This window comes from Terrapene carolina, unplaced genomic scaffold (assembly GCF_002925995.2).
Source record: "Terrapene carolina triunguis isolate 2854851 unplaced genomic scaffold, T_m_triunguis-2.0 Scaffold84, whole genome shotgun sequence".
Taxonomy (NCBI): Eukaryota; Metazoa; Chordata; order Testudines; family Emydidae; genus Terrapene; species Terrapene triunguis.
The window spans coordinates 28,715,018-28,736,077 of record NW_020664435.1 but is presented as its reverse complement, the minus strand read 5'-3'; the positions used below and the strand labels follow the sequence as shown (position 1 = coordinate 28,736,077).

Sequence of the window (21,060 nt, the reverse complement as noted above, 5' to 3'; positions counted from 1 at the left end):
AAGCAGCGACGGCGTGCTCAGGGAGGAGGCGGGGCAGGGGTGAGCTGCCGCGGGGGAGGGTGCCACATGGTGGGGGGTGGGGAGCTGCCGCAGGGGGGTGCCTCAGGGTGGAGGGGTGGAGCTGCCGGGGGGGGGGGGGGGGGCGCCCCGGGGGGGGGGCTCGGGGGGGGGGGTGGCGCAAGGTGGAAATTTCGCCTAGGGCGCGAAACATCCTTCCACCGGCCCTGCACTTAGGGCCTGATCTAACTCCTGTTGAAGTCAACGACATTATTGGATCAAGCCCTTAAGAAGGGCCTGATGCAGGAAAACATGTTTGCAACCTTGTCAGTGGTGCAAACTGTAGCAAACCGTGGACCCTGACTTCCTGGCAGATTGCCTTATCCAGAAGTATAATGAAGCCTGCTGAAGAAAGACAATACAGTACGGAAAAGCATATTGAGGCTAGGAGCTCACTGCCTGGCCATTCCAGTCCTGTCCCTCCTTTCCTAGCTGTTCCCTCCTTTCCTTTCCCTTCATCTCCCATGCTCTGTGTGGCAGGGTGAGGAGAGTGCAAATAACCTCAAGGCTGGAAAAAATGCCCCTCGTGACACCCTCAACTGGGAGGAGTCACTAAACTCCAACGTAAGGGCAAGGTGTTTAGAAAGCAAAGCTGACAATCTTACCAGAACCCGCTAATTCTATACTTATTGGACTATCTAATTCTAATCTAAACTCCTCTTGCCCTCACACTGCCTGGATGGATCATCCACTCTAAGTCTAGATATTTATTCCTCACTGAGCATCTGAGTGTCTCTGTTAGGGATCATTGCCGCATCAGTGTAGTCAGTGGGAGCTTTGCTATTGCTTTGAATGGGAACAGGCCCTTAATCAGGAGCATTGTCTCCATTGCAGGAGTGCTCCTCAGGAGCTTTCCTCTTTTCTTCAGCATATTATGGACAAGAGTGGCCTCCCCTCTTGTGCTTTGACCTATTGGGACATGCCCTCCCTGCCCATCTTCTTAAATTGTCTCAGTCCAAGTGGTTTCTGCATGGCTCCTCTCTTCTTTTTCAGTGGCTGACTTCTGAAACAGAGCTGTTAGTAGAGAAATCTGGATTTTTTGAGGGCATGGGCCCTTTAAAATTCACCCCTAACTATAGTGAATCATAATCAGCATCCATTAGTGCCAGGGCACACTGTGCTCTGAAGTAGAAAGAGTCTCTAGGATTACATTGCTCAGAAGGCAGCAGCCTGCTTTGCAGAGATCCTACATATATTCAGCAAAAATAGTCAGATACTGTATTTTTCATATTTGCCCAGTCTTTAAAACCTACCCTATTCTTCTTCTTGTTACATTCCAGGTACAGTAACTCCCCACTTAATGTCCTCTTGCTTAACGTGGTTTCGATCTTACTTCCCTGCTCCATTACAGAACATGCTCGTATAAAGTTGTGCAGTGCTCCCCTATAATGTCGTTTGGCTGCCTGCTTTGTCCACGGCTGGGAAACACACCCCACCCAGCGCCACCCGCCCTCTGGCGGACCCCGCTGATCAGCACCATCCCCCTGCTCCCCCTGCCTCCTTCCCGCAGCAGTCAGTTTTGCGGCATTCAGGAGGCTAGGGGGAGTAGCGAGGATGTGGCGCACAGCCTTTCCCTCCCTCCCCTGCCTCCTGAACGCCGCAAACCAGCTGATTGCCGCGGGCAGGAGGCAGGGGAGGGAGTGGGGAGGCTGTGCGCCGGGTCCTCACTCCTCCCCCCCAGCCTCCTGAATGCTGTAAGACAGCTGATTGCCATGGGCAGGAGGCAGGGGGAGCAGGGGGAAGGTGCTGATCTGCGGGGTCCGCCGGCGGGCAGGAGGCACTGGCGGGGGAAGGCATAGGGGAGCTGATAGGGGTGCTGCCAGCCTGTTTAATACCTGTATTAAATTGCTTGTTTAAAATGTATATAATGTCTTTTGTCTGGCAAAAAAAAATTTCCCTGGAACCTAGCCCCCCCATTTACATTCATTCTTATGGGGAAATTGGATTCGCTAAACATCGTTTCGCTTAAAGTCACATTTTTCAGGAACATAACTACAACGTTAAGTGAAGAGTTACTGTGCTACATTTGATTGGCCATAACGTTCCTAAATGGTGGTTTCTTGTGCCCACCGTTCAAGAAGAATGTTAATAAATTGGAGAAGGTTCAGAGAAGAGCCACGAGAATGATTAAAGGATTAGAAAACCTGCCTTATTAGTGATAGACTCAAGGAACTCCATCTATTTGTCTTAACAAAAAAGAAGGTTAAGGGGTGACTTGATTGGTCTATAAGACATGGGGTAGAAATATTTAATAAATGGGCTCTTCAGTCTAGCGTAGAAAGGCATAACATGATCCAATGGCTGGAAGTTGAAGCTAGGCCAATTCAGGCTGGAAATAAGATGTAAATTTTTAACAGTGAGAGTGGTTAACCATTGGAAGAGTTTACCAAGGGTCCTAGTGGATTCGCTATCACTGAAAATTTTTAAATTAAGATTGGATGTTTTTCTAAAAGATCTGCCCAAGGAATTATTTTGGGGAAGTTCTATGGCCTGTGTTATACAGGAGGTCAGACTAGGCGATCACAATGTCTCTTCTGGCCTTGGAATCTATGAATCTATGAACTGAAAAAAGAAGATACGTTGAATTGAACAACATCATCCAAAAGCACAATAATGTTTAAAATCATATTTCGTAAAATAATAAAATCCACTTTTCCTACACAAATGAACTGGGACACAAAACTGACACGACAAGCTTGGGACAGAGCAGGAAACCTATTCGGATATCAAATGAAAGTGATGAGGTTCTTATCTTGTTAGTTCCATCACTGTTTTTATTCTCTTCTAGAGAGCAGTAGAATTTGCATCTGTGATTTTTAATTAAAATATATGCTGTTTAGAGAGAGCCTCATATGGCCTATCTGCAAACATCAGATCTAGGGCCCAAACCTGCATTCCAGTCAGAATTCCCTTTGAGATCATGGATGTTTTGCCTGAGTAAGGACGTTAGGATAAGGCCCTTTTGTTTTGACAGGTCATCAATCCATGATCTTTATGACATCACAAGTGCAGAAACATGGGTGATGAGACAGAGCCCGTGACCACTGAGTTAAAAATAATGCGAATATTTTTTCAGTTAAACCAGATAATGTTGTCTTTTACAGTACGTACTTTTAGTTGTTTGATTTCGGCATCGTGTCTGAAAATAACTGAACACATTCATTTTCACAGTGAGGGGTCTATTTTCTCCTCCATGCTTGTGTTTTACGCCCATTAGCATTAATGGGAGTCATGCACATGCTTCCAGGGGAGAATAGACTTAAATAATCCATATATATGTGCACATGTGTGGTGGTTTGTGAGAACAACTTGTAGATCAGTAGCTGATGGCTTAAAAAATTGAGGGGGAAAAAGCAGATTGTTTCAGTGTGACGGGATCTGAAACGTATTTAATTTAGTCAGAGAATATAAACAATCATTGTTATGAATGCTAGTTTCTGTTAGATTGGAATATATTCACTTCCACAAGACTTATAAGTGTGATATATTTTTTAAAAAGACTGTATGTAAAATGTACCGTGAATCAATTTAGCTTCTGTAGTCTTACGGCTTCTTTACTCAGTAGCCAGGGCTCTACATGGTAACAGTTGATTTTAGAACATGGACCATTGACTGTAGATTTATTCACATGCCCCGATGATTGATTGATAGACCTAACTAGATATATTTTATAGAAAGCTTGCTTCCATTGTGATATTACACAGATGCTGCTGTCATAAATATTCTCTATCAGCCATGTTTGCTGCTTAAATGAGTTGAGTTAGAATGTTGTTTGTAGCAGCTTCTCTTCCACCATTTCTTTTTTCCATTAATCCTTTCGGGGCAGATTTTGTTTGCGGTGGGGGGAAATATATGGAGATATACCTATCTCATAGAGTTGGAAGGGACCTTGAAAGGTCATCAAGTCCAGTCTCCTGCCTTCACTAGCAGGACCAACTACTGATTTTGCCCCAGATCCCTAAATGGCCCCTTAAGGATTAAACTCACAACCCTAGGTTTAGCAGGCCAATGCTCAAACCACTGAGCTATCCCTCCCTGGGAAATAGCTATAACTTTCAAATCAATAATCTGTTAGTTGATGGTAGTAAAATATAGAACTTGAAAAAAAAGAGAAAAAGTATTTTCAACACAAGGAGAGAAATTATGATCTAAAAGAGTGTTCGAAGTTGTAATTTAGAGGGGCCTATTATCACATATGACTTGTTTCATTAGACTAATTAACTAATGGAAATATCAGTGGTTGCATCTGTTTTGCAGGGTTATCAGACAGGTTAGTGTTAGGGTCAGTAGCAATCAGGGTCCAACTGGAGAAAAGTAAGACATGATATTCCCCAGACTCCACCCATAAACCGAGTTCCACCCCGTGGAGACACCAAAAAGAGAAATCATTCACAGTAAACTGTGCAGATCTTCATAAAAAGATAATCTCGCTGCTTTCTTGCATGCTTTGATCAGCAGTGAAATAATTAACAGTGGTGATATTTAAATCATATTTGTTACGTTTCAACATTAACTTCTGATTGAGATAAAAGGAGCAATTCACATCTCTTTCAGCGCTGCTGTTTCATGTTTTCTTCAGACTCAGGTATTCATTGTGGCCAGGGCCGGCTTTAGGCCAATTCCACCGATTCCCTGGAATTGGGCCCTCTGCCTTAGGTGCCTTTTTAAAAAAAATTTTTACTCACCCGGCGGCAATCCGCTCCGGGTCTTTGGTGGCACTTCGGCGGTGGGGGGTCCGCTCCGAGTCTTTGGTGGCACTTCGGCGGCGGGGGGTCCGCTCTGGGTCTTTGGTGGCATTTTGGCGGTGGGGGGTCCTTCGGTGCCGCAGAAGACGCGGCGCGGACCCCCCACCGCCGAAGTGCCGCCGAAGACCCAGACTCCTGCCGGGTATTTGAATCGGGCCCCGCAGGTCCTAAAGCCGTCCTTGATTGTGGCATTGGTTTTATACGTGGTTCACATTCCGAAATGTATCTTTGCCACTGTAAGGGCTAGAGTTTTTATTATTTTAAAAATGAAGCAAATCTTAGATTCTGGAATTCAAGAACGCAGCTACCAGAAAAAAAAAAGTACCAGCTCACCCAGACAAATCAGTCCAGTTCAGTCCCAAGCTATGACCCAGACTGGCTGCTGGGAAAAATTCTGAAGAACTATTTTAATTTCCCCCCAGTGTTGTAATGTAATTGGAGGCTTAAAAATAAAGGGGGGGGGAGGGGCTCATAGAGGAAGAAAAGACAGGATACAACAAATGCATGCTTTTCACATGGCTTAAATTTAGGCAATGATCATTTGTTTTATATGAAAAAGTGAGAGAACAGCTTTCCATCCCATGCCTACTCATTTGTATTTTGAATCGAAATAGTTGCACCAGTGACTGATGTATCCAGTGTTCACAAAGGTATTTTTGAAGTAGCTAAAATAAGAACTCCCTAATGAAAAAAATGCACTGGTTAGAAATGAGTCAGTTTAATTACTGTGTTTTATGAAAGCCATTACCCATTGCTGATTACTAGAGTGATAAAATCTTTAAGCTTTGGTAGCCTCCATAGGGGGTGAGCTGATCTAAGTAGCGCAGAGTCCAGTCATTATCACCCTAAATACTTGTGTTTCTCATTACAATATTCATTACCTTAGGTTACTTTGGATGCATTGGTGTGTTTCCCCAGTGGCGAAATAACACTATATTAAGTTAAAACTTAACATTTAAATCTGTTTTCCAGTTTCAAATCGGGCTTATCTGTATCTGTTCACTTATGTGCGGGTATATATGGGAGTAATGTCCACATCTTAAATGGTAAAAGAATGTGATTTATCTTGTACCTTCAATCTCTCTCTTTCCTTCATCTGCATAGTTTTTGAGAGCCTCACACTCATTAATGGATTATGTTCTTATGACACCCCTCTGAGCTAGGGAAATATTCTCATTGTATACATGGGAAACTGAGGCACAGGGTAGCTTAAGTGACTGGCTCAAAGGCACACAAGAAATGTATAGTTGGACTGGGAACTGAACCTAGATACCCTCAGTACCAGTCCAGTTCAGTGCCCCGTCCACTAGACCGTGTTTCCCTTCCTCTTCCAAATTTGTCCTTTTTACTGCTTCACCTGCACTCTGCCCTGCCGACTCACATCCATTGCAGACTCCTCCTAGCGTTCTAAACCTTTGAGCAGCTTCAAACAGCTGCCATTGTTTTCAAGGTGATCTGCCAAAGGCTTTTTTAAAACCCAGAATTGTGTTTATATCAGCATAGGTGCTGGAACTAGGGGTGCTCCCGCACCCCCGGGCTCAAAGTGTTTTCCATCATATACAGGGTTTACAGATTGGCTAAATGAGTCTCAGCACCCCCACTGTACAAATTGTTCCAGCGCCCCGTATATCAGTTTTTGTTTCTTTAAAAAGACTTGAAATCTGTATGCATGGAGATTTCTAACAATAATGTCTGCTTATTTACCATATAAATATGCGGAATGTTAATTCTTACCTTGCCTGGTTATGCTGGAGGACTCCTTGGGAGTCTCAGGAAATGTGTTAGGTGAGCTTTATGCCTAACTGGCAGGAAGGGAGTTGGAATCTCTAAGAAAGATATCCTTTCTCTCAAACGTTAGCTAGGTATTGGAGTTAGAGGCATTAACAAAAACAACCACAAATTCAGGTTTTAAAGAGTCGGATTAAAAGCCCTTTGACTCTCAATTGCTCAGCTTTCAGTCTCTTATGATGTAACTTGTCACCAGTTCTCCAAATGTAACATTTCACTAGGTCACCAGAGAGTTTGCCAGGGGAGACAAGACTTGGATTTCTATAATGAAACAAGAAGACATCCCCTAGTCCTTTTGCTATATGATAAAGAAGCAAAAAAGGCTCAACTCCAAGTGTTTTTGTTATTGTGTCACATTTAAAACAGCCTCATGTTTCCTATTTTCTCCACAAAGACCCAGATCCTCCCCTGTGGAGAGGGAGAGCGAACAAACCACATGTGACAGATGTTAATCATGTAGCTTATTGCACTGCTAGTAGGTGCTCAGATGCTGTGGGAGAAGAGAGAATAGATGAGGGGGTCATCCTGTCCCCCATGGTAAAACCTGCAGGAGGAAGAGCAAGGTCACAGATACCCTACCACATCACCCAGCCTGGGGGTGAAGGGTAGGGGAGAAGATATTCCCCCTTGCAGAAAAGGCAGTGGGGCTGGCTACAAACCTGACACATCACTTTCTCCGGAGGCTCTGTGTATTTGTACTAGCTCAGGCCCCAGTGGTGGCTCCCCAGCTGTGGCTGCCCTGAAATCCTGTGGGGAGGCTCTGTGGAAAAAATAATGCAGTCCCAGGCTTTCCTGAGTAAAGGAGGTACAATGTTTCCCAGTTTCCAGTCCCTCAGCACTGACCCTGGGTGAGTTGTATTAAATATAGCAGAGCAGCCGAATGCTGACAGTGAAAACATGCACCTTGAAATAATCAATTAGTGTACAGGAATAAAAAAAATTCACAGGAAGATTCTCGGCCCCCCCCACCCCCGTTGTAAAAACCATTGTGAATGTATAGGCATAAGCCCTATTTTAAACGTTAGGTTTTAATCTAATATAGTGTTGTTCCACTAGGAAAACCCACCGATGCTTACAAGAAGACTGGGTAAATGTGCATAGCTCGTATGTAATGCAGAGTATCAATGGGAAAATACTTCATGCCGAATTCACTTAAATATATGTTAGTATGTGTGCAGTGCATTCATGCACTCTCATTGTGGGGATAAATGCTTCATGGAGATAAACCTTCTGATAGAAGAGTTAGTTTGTATAATTAATCTTCTGTGGTTTCAACCTGCCACATTCAACAGCAGTTTGGGTTCTGAGGGAGTCCTTAATTATGGTGTTAATTACTTAATTAGTTATGGTTTGCAAAATTATGTTACATTTAATAGTACAAAGCTATTGAATTCATGATTTAGAAGAAGAGCCATTTAGCTCAAAAATCATAGCTGAGGATGCAGAGACATTCGGGGCCTTACACTACCCAGCAGCTAAGGTTGCACATCTGAAGTTTAATTTTTCTGTCTGATAGGTTGTGTCAGGCTGTCTGGAGTGGTTCATGACCATGAGTGCCAACCTCAGGGCAGACTGTCAAGAAGCAGGGCAAAAACTCCAAACTGTTGTGTGTTCTATAGTTAGATATCACCAACCCAGTAACGAGTGTGAACTCCTAAAGCCACTATAACAGTCTTACCATGGAGTCACAGACAGTCCCCTTGGGATTCCAGTTTATCTTGCCACCCAGGCAAGCTGGGCTTTATGATATATGGTTCCTTACCCCAAAACTCACAACAATAATGAGGTTACTCCCAATCCCAAAGGACGAGTCACTTACCCCAGGTCAATTGTACTGAGATCTCAAAGCAAAGACAACACTTGTAGCCAATCCTGTAACAAACTCACTAAAGGTTTAGTAATTAGGAAAAAGAAATGAGACTTTGAACATAGAAAGTGCTATATCAGGGGTAGGCAACCTCTGGCACGGGTGCCAAAGGCGGCACGCGAGCTGATTTTCAGTGGCACTCACACTGCCCTGGTCCTGGCCACCGGTCCGGAGGCTCTGTATTTTAATTTAATTTTAAATGAAGTTTCTTAAACATTTTAAAAACCTTATTTACTTTACATACAACAATAGTTTCGTTATATATTATAGACTTATAGAAAGAGACCTTCTAAACATTTAAAATGTATTACTGGCATGCAAAACCTTAAATTAGAGTGAATAAATGAAGACTCGGCACATCACTTCTGAAAGGTTGCCGACCCCTGTGCTATATAGTGCTAAGTACTCTGAAAAAGCAGATGCTGGGCATGTCAAATTGGGTACACAAATTTAATGGACACTTTTGATCTTAATATCTCCGTGTGTCAGTTAGGAATATAGGAATTGCCATTCTGGTTGAGACTGAGGTCCCTCCGGCCCAATATACTGTCTCAGACAGTGGCCAGCACCATTTGCTTCAGAGGAAAGTAGAAGAATCCTGCAGTAGAGATGTGGGATAATCTGCCTCCCATTTTAGGTTGCTCATTCCCAGTATATAAAATGAGGATAATATTACCTCATCTCATGGAGACGGTGAAAGTAAATTAATATTTGTGAAGCACTCAGATACTGAAATGTTGAGTGCCACAGAAAAGCCTTTAAGGACAGTAATATGAATAGAGTGAAGTAAATAAGACCTGGGGCCACCCATCGACCAGTGATGAGATAGCAAAACGTTGAATAGCTGCTAATTCAGTGAGCATCATCCAGCCCATGCACTGAATAAGACAGTGGTACTGTGGAGAAAATAGTGTGTGGTGTAATGTATTTATAGACCATAGCATAGTTCATATACACAAGGGGGCAATCGTAATACTGGCATTTCCTACCTTTCAAGTGCTTGGCTTTGCAACTTTAACACTCTTTTAACGTAGTTGTTTGTGTGTAACATACGTATAGTTCACAGCCGATGTTTGAGTATTTCCTAGAGGTTAGTGTTGCTCCAACAGGGCTGTGTGTCAGACTGAGGAGTTTAAGTTTAAACAATCAGTATTCAAATGTTCAGTTTAAGATCCAAGCCCTTTACAGAAAGAAAGAAGTTGTTTTGATCATTAAGTCGTCACACAAAAACTGTAATTTTTTTTTAAAAGTTGTGTTTTATATCAAGAACAAAATGTACAATCAAATACTAACTTAAAAGCTATTACTTCTGACTTACAGAAAGAAAATCAAACTTCACATAAGTTATATTCTATTTCTGTGGGAAGATAGAGGTTAAGTATTTTTGTTGTGTAATCTAATCTTTAATCCTTTTTTTTACTAGTACAGAACTAGTTAAATCAGCTCCTGCTGGAAGTAACTCATAGCAGACATTAATCTAGACGAGGGCTAAGTAATGAACTTCACAGAAGGCTGGTGTGTACTGTGTCTGTGACACTAGACTGACGTCTGTGCGTAGAATAAATCCAGTATTTAGGCTGCTTATGGTATTTCAGTCCTTCAATTAAGTAAACAAATATATACAGAGCTACACTGGAGTGTATCCTTTGTGGTCTAAACACTATATCTTATTAAAATCATCTGCATGCAGTATGCTGGCTTTGAATTCTTGCCAGTGGTTTCATCCATTGTTAACAGTGATGCTAGGCTCTCCCAAGAGTTAAATACAGTGGTACTGTAGTTATGTGAAAAAAGGTGCCCTTGGTTACATTGGTGGCCATTTCACTGCGTATTACCTCCCACTTTGTTTCCATCCATGTGTGTGGCATAGGGAGTTGTCTGGAAAAATATAGACATTTTTCAATCATATTTTATAATTGATTGAAAAAAAATCATAGGGAGTGGACTGGAAAAATATAGACCTTTTTCAAACACACACACATATACATATGCTTGAGAAAAATATCAAAGGCATTTTGCAACTGAGTTCAGTAGGGCAAGCTCAGGGCCAAAATAGGTGGGGATGTGTGTGCATAGAAATGTTTGTATATGTAGACATTATTTTCGCTTTGACGTGCGGCATTGAAATCAGTGATAAAATACTTATTGACTGCATTTGGATCGGATTGGATGCCTTAGGGGGAATTATAACTGTCTGGACTTTTTATTTCTAAATGTCTGGGCCTGATCCTGAAAATGCTACACTTCACATAGAATGCAGGATTGGAACAATAATTAGAAAAAAATTATCTAGCTGGAACACTCTGTGTAATATTTACATTTTATCATCTTAAGAATATTTTTCTCAGGGAACTCTATTCACAAAGTGTTTACAATGAATTTCTTTTCAAGACAGCACTTCATTTTATATGATAATATGGATAGCATTCTATGTAGAACAAACAAAGTAATATTCTCTTGTGGTTAGAGGTTTGTTTTTTTTAAATGACTCCATCAAATTGAAAGATTATAATGATGCCGATAAATCACACAAAGTATTTATTCTGAAGCATACCATCTTAGTCATTATAACTATCTTACCATACTTATTGTATTTGACAAATCAAACTAAAACGAACCTGAATACTTTTCCTCATGTCTTAATTAGCCACTCCTCAAAATGTTTTAACCAGTCCTTTTCAAGCCAAGCATAATTTGGTCTGAAGTGGTTTAGAAATGAGAAAGCTGAATTGTGAATTTCAGTATAATCTCAGTCCATGTTGGATCTGAGATTTTTGTAAAGAGAGCTCTTGTAGGAATAAAGGCAGAGAAGCAGGGAAAGACGCCAATAAAAACCCAACCACAACTCATAAACGATACTTTAAAATATTTTAAAATATAGGCCAGTTTCTGATCTCCATTACATGGTGAAAGTTTCTGCTTTCCTACCACGTAACTGAGATCAGAATCTGGCCCCTTAGATGCAAAAGACATCAAATAACCAGTTACATTCAGCACATACAGAAAGTAGCTTATATACTGTGGAGGGAAATGATCTTTTTGGATTCTGTTTTTACACCTATGTGCAGGGGATGCATGTACAGACACTGGAGAGACTTGCCCCAATGGGAGAAATGTATTCGGGAGGGCTAAATTCTCTTGTCAGAGACATCCTTGAGCAGTTCAGCACCACAGCTAGCTGTGCACAAGCTCACTGTCCATGAACACAGGCAGTCCACAACAAAAGGCAGTTTGACTCTTAGCTTAGCCAACGAATGGCTGGTGCCACAGCTGGGAAACAGGGCCGGATTAACCTTTTGTGGGCCCGGTGCCAAACTTATTTGTGGGCCCCCCATGGGGGCAATGGAGCATGGCGTGGGGGGGGTTGGGCCTCAGAGTGAGGGGCCAGCCAGGGGCAACGTGGCACGGCAGGGGAGGCCCTGTGCCACCCAGCCCAGTGCGAGGGCACTATTTACAAACCAGCAGTTGCCAGATGCACGATGGCCTGCCTGGCCCTGTGCTGCCAGCGTGCCCCTTCCCCTCAGGGGTGGGCCCATGCCGTGCCACACAGCCCCCCTGCCCAACAGCGGAACCCCCCCCCCCCCAATTCCTTATGGCCAAAGCCCCCCCCCAGACCTGCTATGCCCAGTGCCCCCCCCAGACCCTGCCACAAATGCACTGCCCAGCACCCTACACAGAACCCCCACTCCCTAGTGCCCCAACACACAGCGATCTTCCCCACCCCCTCCCAGTGCAGCACCACCCCCAGGCCCTCCAGAGACCCCTCCCCCACACCCTGCCTCCCAGCCCCACTCATCGGCCCTGCTAGGCGGCGACTGTGTCTGCCAGGCTGAGCCGCCAGGGCGGGGAATCGCTCCGGCCCCTCAGAAGTGGCGTGATCAGTCAGGTCCGGGCTCCGTCAGGACCCACTTGCCTGGAGGTGCCCGGCCAAGCCCCCTCCCCGCACTGCGCCCCCGCAACTGGCCGAGATTGGCCAGGCTTCTGCATCAGTCCCAGGCAGCTCAGCTCCAGGGAGACAGGTGGGGCCCCACAGGTGATAGGAAGCAGAGACTGCCCGGAGCCGGAGGTGCACTGGGCTCTGGCCAGGAGGCAGAGAGAAGCCAGCAGGTGGGAACCAGGGGGTGGAGAGGAGCCCTTGGCCAGATGGTGGGCAGGCTGAGAGGAGCAAGTGGGGGCAGGGCAGGGGGTGAGTCAGCGGGCTGGCGGGGTCTCAGGGCACAGTGCAAGCAGAGTAGGTCGGGGCCCCTTCTGAGCATAGGCCAGGCTCCATGGCGCCATTGTAAACCCAACACCGCTGGGCATAGATTAAAGCATGAGATTTAATCATTTAAATTAAATGTAACTACCAAACACAGGCCTCCATGTCCCCCTGGAAGTGGAAGGGATCTTGTTCCCACTGCTCCAGGGCAGGGGTGCAAAAGCTGGAAGTGCTGCCTGCATGGCATGCTCCTACCTGACCCTCCACAGGGACTCCACAGTGTTCAGATTCCATGGCCAAGTGAAGGGGGAAGGAGTTGCCAGGTTCCTATGCCCTGAACACCCTGGGCAAGATGGCACAGGTTACAAGGTGTGCAGGAATTGGTGCTGATTTTTCCCCCAGCTATGGTTTTCGCTGTTTCTGCTGTGAGGTTTTAAGTACAGCGATCGTCAAGGGAGTTCCTAGTAGCACAGCTCCTGTGCAGCCCACAGGACACAACTCTGCATGAACACAGCTTGTTTTGGGGATATCTTGGGGAACCTTCATGTTTAGGGGGTGGAAGCTGTGGGGGGTCATCCATACATGGTGATGGGGAAATCCTCGCCTTGGATGAAAGGATTAAAGAAACTCTGCAGGTGGATATGTGCAGTTTCCATTCTCCTACAATCAGAAGAGATTGTGGCATGTCAGAGAAGGGAAAGGAATGCCGTATCTTTGCCTTCAGTCTGAGCCACGCTACCTTAGCAGTGCCACATTATTCGTTCTTGCCTTAAATTCCGCTCGGACTTACACTTTACCACCATGCTGACTGAGGCCACTAGCCTGAGACACATGGATACAGATTTTCTTTGATTAGAATGAAACATAGGGGGATATAGGGTTAATGCTGCCACAAACTGACTGAGATTGTGAGAGTAAAATCTTCTAAGTACAGGCAGAGCCACATTTATGCTGGCACAACTCCAAAATAGAGTGAATTTGGCTCTCAGTGTTCTGAAATTACCTATCCACATCCCTGGTAACTCCATATTAGATGGGGCTGCTGCTAGTAAGTTACTGCATGCACCTCACAGCAGGAATCATTTTTTGCAGCTGAACTAGCTTTACTTTACATTGGTTTTGGAGACTAAGGAGTTGTAAGATGTTGTCCTGAAGAGACTTTGATTTTGTAAATTGGTTTTTTTTGCTGACACAGAAGTGGTCAGAATCCATCATCTACCACCATTCAATGTATGGAAACATCCCACCAATCCATGTTTTCTTGCTGAATCTAAGATGCAATTTAACTTAAACCTGTTTATCTGAAATCACAGTGGTAGAGCTGGTGGAAAAAATAATCCCTAAGGTTTGAGACACACAGCTCAGTTGCTAAACAGCGGATAGAAACAGGTTGGAATCTTTATAGTCCATTTGATACATAGGTACGTATCAGTCAAGCAGGGCTGGGTTTCAATAGGCTAAAAATAATGTAGGTTTATTTAGGTTACAGAAGTAGAAACAAGGAGTATTTTTCATCAGTGTTTCGTTTAGAAACAAAATGGTTTTTGTGATGCTGAAAGATGCATGCTATACATAGCAAGGAACTTATAGTTTGAGAAAAAACAGAAAGGGCCAAGTATGGCCTCCTAGTTGAATGCCTGCACCCAAAAGCAAAATTTAATCCCAAATTCAGCCCCATCAGATTATCTAAGGCCTGAGTCCTGCAAACAAGTAAGAACGTGTAACTTTGCATACATCAGCAGTCTCATTACCTGTGTGCATAACATTAGACACATGCCTAAGTGTTTGTAGGACTGCGGCCTAAAGTCTCTGGTAGAGATTTTTCAAAGGTGATTTAGCTACCTATCTTTCAATACTTTAATGGGCAATGTATGACAAAATCCTTCGCACTCATTTGTAAATACCAACTTCTGTTGTTAGTATTGCTAGCTGACCATTTATAAATGTAACATTATTGTTAGCTAGGCTAGAGTGAAGTAAAAAATTTAGTCAATTAAGTGTTCATAGGAGGTGCTTAGTTTATCATCATGAAGGGGCTAAGAACCTAGAGAGATACCATTTACTTTCTATTTCTGCTCACAAAATAGCCATAAACTGATGGCAATTTATGCTACTATTTTTATTATCCAAATATACTCAGTGACTAGCATTTTTAGAAATTACTGTGTAATACACATGAATATTTGAAAAATCTAGTGATGTTGCTTTGTTGTAAGTGGAGGGGGGGGCTCAGAAAATAGCAACAATTGTGAAATATTTAATGATAAAAATCTTGTAGCTTTTCACAGAAACGTTGAAAAAAGTTGGCCATCTCTAGTTGTAATTGAGCACATAAGCCACACGGTATTGCTTCTCTTACCTAATTTTTCTCTGTATGTGTGTGCTTGTGTGTGTGAGAGAGCATTTAAAAATCAAATGCCACAGCCAGCCATGACATTTGTTTTGTTTTGTTTTGTTGCAAGTAAAACTTGATTGTTGGAACTTTTGTGGGAAATGACTGGAAAAGGGCTCTGTGCATGGCCCAAACAAATGCATTTAAAATGTGTATGGATATTTATGGGTGTTGTATGCATATTTTTCCAAGTCAATGTTGGTTTTGCAGATCTTCATTTTTAATCATTGTAGTTATTTGTTTATACAGCACCCAACCTTGTGGCCGTCACTGTATAGAACAAATCCAAAGACATGGAGTGTAATTCTGGCTCCACTGTAGTCCATGGAAATGTTGCCATTGATTTCGATAGGGCTAGGATTTCAACCCTTTTCCCTACCGCTGTCCCTTTGCACTGTAAGGACATCTCCCTGAAAACAGTTTTATTTGCGGGACTGGGCCCTAATATCAGACGTGACTCTGTAAATGAAATGAACAAGCAATAAGTGGAGTGAGATGAAGGACAAAAGTTGCAGTAATAAGCTCATGTATCATTCTCATTTATGGCATGTGTACATCTGGATGGTTCCACCAACTTTTCTTTTATTTACTTTTGTATGGTAAATGTATGTACTTCACTCCGTTTGGTTTGGGTTTCGGGAAGAGGTGATTTTTCAAATTTAAAAATAAGAGTCCGACCCTGTAAACACTTTTTGCTCAAGGTGGTGCTTACTTCTATGAGTAGTGAGAATTTGTACCAAAGTTGTTTTGACAGCCTGGCATTTATTTATTCTATGGCCTGTGTTGTGCAGGAGGACAGACTAGATGGGGGAAGGGATAGCTCAGTGGTTTGAGCATTGGCCTGCTAAACCCAGGGTTGTGAAATCAATCCTTGAGGGGGCCATTTAGGGATCGGGGGGCAAAAATCTGTCTGGGGATTGGTTCTGCTTTGAGCAGGGGGTTGGACTAGATGACCTCCTGAGGTCCCTTCCAACCCTGATATTCTATGATTATAATGGTCTGGCCTTACCCTCTATGAATGTATAATTTTTTATTAAAATTCATTATTGTCTTTATTTCTTTTCCAATGTAACTTTACCTATTCACTTCCTGACCTGTATGGTACAAAATAATGCTCTTTAGCTTGTTCAGCTAAGTTGCAATGTGGCTGTTACTCAAAAAGAAAAAAACATAGGGACAGAATTGTCCCTATTTCATTATTTAATGTGTTTGTTTTAGTATGTATTTGGCTCTTTTCATATTTTGATGCAACATATTAATAACATTACACTATTATGCTCTGCAAGAAAATGAAACCCTTTATGAAAGAAGCCTCAGTAGGCAGTGGGTTCAGTGGCAAAGCTTTTAACAGCTGATCTGTGTAACACTGCAGCTGTGTTAGGCTCTAGGGGCCCTATTCTGATCTTATATCTGTGGGTATGTAAAGCCACTTAGCTCGTGAAATCATCTCTTCTATGGGTGTGTAGTCATGATCAAGCTGTCAGTGCTGATGTTTTTGCGTCCTTGCCTCCTTAGCTTTTATTTCTATTTCCTCCAATCATATATTGTATTTTCAAAGAGGGGAGATCTGTCTTTCAAATAAAAATAAGAATAAATCCATTTCTGTACATGCTTTCAGACAGCTAATTCAAGCTGCTGTGTCTTGAGCGCTGGACTCAATTCCTGAGTGTTTTCATAATACTAAAATCAAGGAGAAAATATGCAAAAAAATGGATATTAGCGAGTCAGGGTTAAAAGTAGCAAAAATAGATTGTGAGCAAAGGCACAATGATCTATCATTCAGTATTATCATGAGCTGAGATAGCTTTCCTAGAAAGACTACTGCCAAAGAATACAAACTAAATAAATATAACCAAAGTCCAATAATCAAAATACATAGAAAAATAATTATAGTTGTAAGCTCACTTTTCATACGGTAGCTGAGTGGTTTGAATACATGCTATACATGGATGTTTTTAAACTTCAGCATATTTTTCCAAATATTCAATGTTTAATTGCCTCCTGACTTAGAGCCAGATCCAAAGCTGAAGTAGCTGGAAAGATGCTCATTGACTCCAGTGAGATTTGGATCAGGCAGTAAGGCTTCACCCTGCACACACTTACACAGGTGATTAACTTTGACTGTGAAGGTCATCCACATGGGACTCCTACTCACATGCTTGCCCAATTGGGGCCTTGAACATTAGTACATAGAATATCTTTTTCTCAGCTTCCATTGATATTGATAATTGCCTGTGCATATTGAGAGACTGGTTAAGCTATTTGTCATCCAAAAAAATGCCTGTTACAGTTCTGCACTCAACTATTTCTAAACTAATGAAATCTACCTTAAGTGTGAATAATATTTGCCACTTTAAAAAAAAAAAAAGTAGTAAGCTCTCAGTTGAGCCTATATCAATTGCATATTGGACATTATAGACTGGATCCATTATGGGGTCTTACTTTTTCTTAGCCTGCAAAGTGTTCCTCGTGTAATGTGCATAAAATAGTAACTCAGTTTTATTATATGCTAGCAGCCAACCTAGTGTACCATACTGCTTCATGTCTTTAAACAGTTCCTTTTTCAGTACCAAAAGCTGCATAATGTCTGTAAACAGTTCCTTTTTCATACTACCTTCCAGGGAAAGATCACAAGCTTTAAGACAGCAGCAAATACATGAATGGTTAATTTAGATGCTTGTTGCCATTTTCCGGTATTTGAGTCAATAAAAATGTATGTTCAGGAAGTTGTTTTAATTTTTCCATGATTGTATCAATCCCGTTTTGCATTTTCGCTCAGGAACTGCAATGTTGGATCGAACTGGAAAGGTCTGCAGCATTATTTTGCTAGATCACTAAAACATTCTGTCTAGAAGTTTAGCTGTCTGGATTACATGTCCTCCTGGAGCCTAATGTGTGATGTGTCTTCACTAAAACGATTAATACTATTAAATGGAAAAGGACATTGCATGATGACTTCAAAAATCAGATCAGTAAAGCAATATTTACTTGGTCTGCTTGAGCAATTTAACATTTTTATGAGAATGTATTTCTTCTTATTGTAACTTATTTAACATTGAGGAGGGCAACTAAAGTAAGCATAATTTATTTAGATTAATACTTCCAATATCAATGAACTTTAGAACAGTAGAATTCTTCACCTAGAGACTGTGTTATCATATGCACTTAGGACTACATTTTTAAAGGTAGTTAGGGGCCTAACTGCCATTGATTTCACCTAATTACCTTTACAAATCTGGGGCCTTGACCCCAATCGTGCATATAATTATACTCAGGAATAGTCTCATTGACTTCTTTGGATGACTCACCTTTGTAAAATTAAGCATGTGTGTAAACATTTGCAGGACCAAATTTTGCAGCCTTTTCTCAGACAAAAAATTCATTGATGTCAGTTAGTGCTTTACTCAGGTAAGGACTGGAGAAATGGGCTCTAAATGCAGCAATTATTTCCAACTGATTCTAAAGAGGGAGATGATAAAGTTGTCCTGAAAACATGTCATTGCTTTACAACTGCAGAAGTAAACCACAGAGTTCTTTTGTGAGGGCCCCATGCTGCAGTCCTTAATCACACAAAACTCACATTGACTCTAGTAGGAATTATACATGAGTCAAGCCCTCAGATTTGGGGCCCGAGATATTATCTTTGCACTGCAAAGTATTCTCTTATTGTGCATACCCACTTCACCCTTTCATTTCATTTATTTTCCAGCTCGCTGTTCCACACAATGACGAATGGACCCGTTTTGCTCGGACACTGGTTGAAATCCGTGCCAACAGAGCGGACAGTGAAGAGGAAGGGACTGTAGAATTGTCTGCCTAGAGAAAAGGAGGTTTCCACTGTGTCTAGCGCAGCATCTATCCCCTGTTGAGTATGCCAGTTTTCGGTGTCAAATCAGTATCGCTGTGGCTTTTGATGCCAGTGTCCCTGCCAACATTGCTTAGAGAGCTCCATGTTAATCACACTGCGCTTTACACAAGGCTGAGAATCTCCAGAGCTGTTCCATACTTTATATTTCTGTCTGAAACGTAAGAAAGAAAAGACAAATCAAACCTTTATGGGTTTAGCTGTTGCCTTTTAACTACTTAGTAGCTGTATTTAATAGCTAGAAACCATGGTTAAACTTGTGCTCACATGCACTTCTGGCATAGTCCTATTAAATCCATATGAAGCCAGATATGATTATGTGCAGATGTGGTGTGCTTCATGATATGGGACTGGGCCAAAGACTTTAGATGTGGTGTTTCACATGGTGACTTACATTATGAATGGATGTACTATACAAAAGTTGCTGCTCCTTATTTATTGCGGTGTGCTGCATGGAACATATTTATTTGAAAGCATTAAAATAAATGATCCTAAAGCATGTGCATAATGAGAGCACTGCATTGTCTCTGTGCTGCTGTAGAGGCTACATTACCATTCAAATACTAAAGATGTAAAATCTATAAATATTTGTTTGAGTGGATGGAATGATTTTTTTAAAATGCCTATTACTTCTAGGCACTTTAACAATATTTCACGTACAGTTGGTCGTTGATACTTGTCATGGTAACACTAACAGGCTGACAAAGAATTGTGGTTCCTGAGTATGACACCAATATTGCCAATAAACTTATTCTGGAGCAACGTGGTTAATCCTTTTGGGCCAGCAGTACTCAGCATGTTAAACATGGGACATTGGCTATGCACTGGGAACATGTGACTTCCAAGAATTGCAGAATGCTCATACAACTGCTATGTCAGGGATTGGCAACCTTTGGCACACGGCTCGCCAGGGTAAGCCCCCTGGTGGGCCGGGCCATTTTGTTTACCTGCCGCGTCTGCAAGTTCGGCCGATCGCGGCTCCCACTGGCCACGGTTCGCCGTCCCAGGCCAATGGAGCTGCGGGAAGCGGCTCGGGCTGAGGGATGTGCTGGCCACCGCTTCCCTGCATGGTAGAAGGCCTCTCTAGTCCTATTAGTAGGGCCCTATCAAAGTCAAGGTCAAGTTTGCTCAATTTCACAGTCACAGGTTTTAAAAAATAATAAATTTAATTATTTCAGCTATTTAAATCTGAAAGTTCAGTATTGTAATTGTAGGGATCCTGACCCAAAAAGGAGTTGTGTGTGTGTATGTGTGTGTGTGGGGGGGGTGTTCGCAAAGTTATTGTAGGGAGGAGGTTGTGCTACTGCTATGCTTACTTCTGCACTGCTGCTGGGGGCGGCGCTGCCTTCAGAGCTGGGCAGCTGGAGAGTGGCGGCTGCTGGCCAGGAGCCCAGCTCTGAAGGCAGAGCTGCTGCCAGCATCAGCGCAGAAGGATGGCATAGCATGGTATTGCCACGCTTACTTCTGCACTGCTGCCTGCAGAGCTGGGCCTTCAGTCAGCAGCCGCCACTCTCTGGCCGCCCAGCTCTGCAGGCAGCAGCGCAGAAATAAGAGTGGCAGTACCATGCCATGCCATCCTTACTTCTGTGCTGCTGCTGGCGGAGTGCTGCCTTCAGAGCTGGATACACAGCCAACAGCCACCGCTTTCCAGCTGCCCAGCTTTGAAGGCAGCGCAGAAGTCAGGGTGGCAATACCACAATCCTCCAAAATAACCTCGTGACACCCCCCCTCGGAACTCTCTTTTGGGTCAAGACCTCCAATTTGACTGGTCTCCCCCATGAAATCTGTATAGTATAGGGTAACCGCACAGTAAAGACCAGATTTCACGGCCCATGACGTGTTTTTCATGGCTGTGAATTTGGTAGGGCCCTACCTATTAGATGGCCACTACACATGCAGCTATCTGCAGTACTTGCTAACCAAACAGACAAACTGGTCCTGCCCAACGGAGCAGCAGACAGCACTTCAGAGTTTGACATCTTCACTCCCCCCCCGTTCCAATCTATGGAATCCTGCCCTGAGTGGCAAACATCCTTTTGCAGAAGATGCACTAGACATCGAATGTAATTGCACTGGTAAGTCAGGGAGAGAACATCTAAATGATGCCCCTTGCACGCCCAACTGAGTACACAAAATTGGAAAACAAGG

At 42.9% G+C, this 21,060-nt stretch overlaps 1 protein-coding gene across 1 annotated transcript in view; it reads left to right on the top strand.

Annotated features, from left to right (window-relative positions):
• Positions 1 to 19,836, top strand: part of DYNC1I1 (dynein cytoplasmic 1 intermediate chain 1) — a 234,361-nt gene extending 214,525 nt beyond the window's left edge. The window contains exon 16 of the mRNA XM_024212904.1: positions 18,757 to 19,836. Within this exon, the coding sequence (XP_024068672.1) occupies positions 18,757 to 18,867 (111 nt within the window). The 3' untranslated portion in view covers positions 18,868 to 19,836. The remainder of the gene's footprint in view (positions 1 to 18,756) is intronic.
• The last annotated feature ends 1,224 nt before the right edge of the window (positions 19,837 to 21,060 follow it).